The following is a 3,975-nucleotide window of genomic DNA, read 5'->3' on the forward strand; positions in this document are numbered from 1 at the left end:
GTCACACACACATACTGAGCACTGCACCACCGTCCCTGTGGGAGGGTGGGGATCCTGCCCCCCGTGTCCCCCCCCCATCACCTGCACGAAGCCGAAGGGGAGGAGTGGCTGTGTCTGCCCGGCCGATGCGGCGTGGAAAGCCCGGCGCCAGTCGGCCACGAGCGCGGGGAAGGTGCAGTTGTAGAGGTCTGTGTGCAGGAGGGTATTGGCCTCGCCTGGTCCCGAGAGAAAGGGCTCAGTGGGGCTGCTCCGTGCCAAGGAAGGGTGTTGGGGGGGGGAAATTCCCTGGGGGAGGGGGCTTACCCTGGTACCAAGCAACACCCCGCAGAGTCATGTTGAGCAGCGGGTGGATCATGGCGTTCCAGAGCACAGAGGGGGTTTGAGGGCCAGAGAAGTCTGGGTGCTGGGAGGTGCTGGAAGACAAAACTGGGTTCAAGGGGGTGCAAAACCCAAGCTGAGGCTCCAGGAGCAGACCTTGCATTAGGTCAACAACCACCATTAGGAAGGAATTTTTCACTGAGAGAGTGGTCGGGCATTGGAATAGGCTGCCCAGGGAGGGGGTTGAGTCACCATCCCTGGATGTATTTAAGGGATGTTTAGATGGGGTTCTGAGGGATATGGTGTAGGGGAGGACTTTGTAGAGTAGGGTAGATGTTTGGACTCGATGATCCCAAGGGTCTCTTCCAACCTGAATGATGATTCTATGATTCTTGCAGGGGCAAAGCAAATGCTGCCCCAAACAGGGAGCACTGGGATCCCCATCTTCCCCTGTGCTGTGCCCTACGCTCTTGGCAGAGAAGATTTTACCCTGTTTTTACCCCACGGAGGGGTCAGTGTGGCTCTGGGATGGGAAGGGGGTGATAATGCCTCCTAAAAGCAGCACAGTGTGGGGCAGAAGGTGTTTCTACCATGTCTTCTCTCACCTCCCTGTGTCCTCCAGGAGCCCACAGGCCTGCAGAGCCCTTTGGGAGGACCAGGCTTCGATGGGAGTGCCCCCCCAAGCTGCCTCCACCAGCCCAATGGGGTACCCCAGAGCCTCGTAGAGGTAACGCCCCAAGAGCCAGCAGACAGCCGAGAAGTGGGTGAAATTCCCATGGCCCAGGTTTTCTGGTCAAGAAACGGCAAGCTGCAAAGGGGGAAAAAAAAGGGGAGAAAAAAGCCTTTTTTTTTTGGTTTTTTTTTTGGAGGCACGTTGCACTCACCGGCTGTCGGGATGGACCATGGAAGCTCAATGCCCTCCAGGTCCTCCAGCTCCACGTCCGAGCGGGTGGGCGCCGCAGCGAAGATGCGGACGTAGGGATAGTGAGTGGCATCAGCGAGCTCCCGGCTGGCATTGACGATCTAGGGAAGGGTTGGGAGCACACGAGGCGCTTCCTTCCTTTCCCCATCTCTGCCCGGTGGCTACCCTGGCCGGCAGGATCAGGCCCTGCCACGGGGACCTACCTGCAAGACCGTCATCACCATGTTGCTCTGCCCGCTGCAAAGCCAGACGTCCCCAAAGTAGACGTCTCGTAGCGTCACGTTCTCCGAGCCCTGGCCGGCCGTCAGCGTGTAGGGACCGCCCTGATCCATAGGGTCCAGGACAGTTGTCCACGTCCCAGAAGGTCCTGGGAGAAGAAAATGCTCCTTATCTTTCATGACCCCTGCAAAGACCTCAAGACCTTCACAGCAGTGGGATGAGTGGCCAGCAATGGGTGGGGATGGAAAACAAGGGAAAGGTTCTCCACTGTGGAGCTGGGCTGGGGAAATCATAGAATCACAGAATCCTATGGGGTTGGAAGGGACCTCTGGAGATCATCTAGTCCAACCCCCTGCCAAAGCAGGTCCACCCAGAGCAGGTCCCACAGGAATGTGTCCAGGTGGGGTTTGAATGTCTCCAGAGAAGGAGACTCCACCACCTCCCTGGGCAGCCTCTTCCAGGGCTCTGCCACCCTCACAGGTAAGAAGTTCCTCCTCGCATTTAGGTGGGACTTCTTATACTCAAGTTGAAATGGATTTGGGGAGCTCCTCGCCATCTGAGGGACTCTCCTCCTGCAGGAACTTAAGGGTTAAAAAGAAAATCTCGAAGACAAATGTGTGTCAGAGCAGAAGCTGCCGGGAGGAACTGGGATTACAGGAGCAGCTTGGTGTGTGTGACACTGAGATGTCTCCAGCTAATTTTAGAGGCGCCAAATCGAGGCGTAAAGATATTCTGCTGGAGCTTAGCGTGGATTTTCTGGCCTGGCTGGGGCTGGATCCTGCAGATCTCCCAGCAGCAGTGGATCGTTGCTCCCTCAACAAGACGCCTCCAGGTTCTCCAGTGCGTGGAGGAGCCCGTTAGGCAGCAGTTTCACCCTCAAAAAGGTGATGAGCAGCACCTCGAATCACTAGGCAGGGAACGAGGCCACCAGCTGAGATGCGAGGCGCCTCCAAAGCCCTGAAGCCTTGAGGAAGGCTCTGCCTGCAGAGGTGATGTCCTTCAGGCCTTTAAGATCCTCCGAGGTGGCGGTGGGGCAAAAAAAGCAGCCAAGAGATTTCCCTGGAGATGGTTTTGACAGGGAGAAGGGCTAAATCCCCCCCGGCTCCCCTCCGCAGCCCCAGCGGTTGGCTCCAGCCCACGCCGTGCCATCCCCTCCAGTGGCACCTTGGTGGGACAACCCAGTGAGGAATGGTCGGTGCTGGCTGAACCCCACACCCCCAGATATCCTGGAGAAGGGGCAAGTGCAGCCCCAGAGGCACACAAACCAGAGATGTCACCGTCGCTGTCACCTCTGCAACCCCACCCCACCAGCAGGTCCCATTTGGCTCCTCAGCCGCCAAAACCACCAGCCCCAGTTGCCTGGGGAAGAAGGTCCACGACTGACCTTTAACTCGTGCCATCTTCTTCATGACGATGAGGCCACCGTCACCAGAGAGAACCACGGTCACGGTGGCCCCCGGCTCCCCATAACCCCACACCACGGCCCCCGTCGGCTCCTTCTGCAACACCATGTGGTGGCCATAGTAGGAGGCGAAGCCAAGCATCACCCCTGGGATCAACAGAGAGCACAAACGTTGTTGACAAGAGGCAAAAAGCAACGAGAAAAACCCCTGCCATGGCCTCCCACTCCCTCTTCAACGGAGATCATTTCAGATCCTGCTTAATTTATAGTTTCCTTCATTCCTGGTCAACCTTAAGGTGGTTAAAAGCAGTGAAGAGCTGAGGAAGCGGCAAGATTTGAAGTCCCCAGGAGAGGGAAGTCCCCTTGGAGCTTGTGTTCCCCAGTTGGGATACAGATTTTGGTGGGTATTTCTTCTAAAAACCATACAGGGGCATCTCTGCCTGCCCAGCCTCGCTGATACGTACGTTCTGACTTATTTTTTGCCCTTGCAAAAAAAGTTTGGGGAGTGGCGGGGTGGGAAACACCGGACAAAGGCACCTTCAGCGGGGAGGGAAGCGGAGGTCTCAGCCCTGGCACCCTCAAAAGCCCTGTTTTGGGGGGTGTGTGAAAATAAAACCCCACTACTAAGGGGGTGGGGGCAAGGTTTGCAGGGCACGGGGGGAGCGGGCTGCACAGCGAGCCCCCTTGTAGCTGCCCCACCGGCTCCTGCAACGAGGCTCCGGGAAGGACAAGTTACATAAAAAAAAAAAAAAAACAACCCAAAAAAAACCCGAACGAGTCGGAGGAGAGGAAAAAAATAAAAAAATAACCCCCGAGACGCTGGGGAAGAGAGTGGGACTATAAAAAGCGGCTGGGAGGAGGGAAGGGAGGAGAGCCCACGAGATGCCGCCGCCAAGGAGCCGCATGCGACTCCTGCCTTACGTAAAGATTGTCCCACAGCAGCAACAGCTTGCCAAGGGCGTCGAAGGGGGGCTGGGGGGTGCCCAGGGCATCGAAGAGGGGCTGGGGGGATGCCCAGGGCATCGAAGAGGGGCTGGGGGGGCACCCAGGGCATCAAAGAGGGGCTGGGGGGGCACCCAGGGCATCAAAGAGGGGCTGGGGGGCACGCCAAGGG

At 57.6% G+C, this 3,975-nt stretch overlaps 1 protein-coding gene across 1 annotated transcript in view; it reads right to left on the reverse strand.

Annotated features, from left to right (window-relative positions):
* SIAE (sialic acid acetylesterase) overlaps nt 1–3,005 on the reverse strand; it is a 4,824-nt gene extending 1,819 nt beyond the window's left edge. Inside the window, exons 1-6 of the mRNA XM_014961051.1 lie at nt 2,844–3,005; nt 1,444–1,607; nt 1,203–1,341; nt 924–1,107; nt 304–413; nt 82–215 (exon numbers count right to left, since the gene is read on the reverse strand). Of these exons, the coding sequence (XP_014816537.1) occupies nt 82–215; nt 304–413; nt 924–1,107; nt 1,203–1,341; nt 1,444–1,607; nt 2,844–3,003 (891 nt within the window). The 5' untranslated portion in view covers nt 3,004–3,005. The remainder of the gene's footprint in view (nt 1–81; nt 216–303; nt 414–923; nt 1,108–1,202; nt 1,342–1,443; nt 1,608–2,843) is intronic.
* Nucleotides 3,006–3,975: the final 970 nt, after the last annotated feature.

Source organism: Calidris pugnax, unplaced genomic scaffold, assembly GCF_001431845.1.
Source record: "Calidris pugnax isolate Ruff unplaced genomic scaffold, ASM143184v1 scaffold269, whole genome shotgun sequence".
NCBI classification, from domain to species: Eukaryota; Metazoa; Chordata; class Aves; order Charadriiformes; family Scolopacidae; genus Calidris; species Calidris pugnax.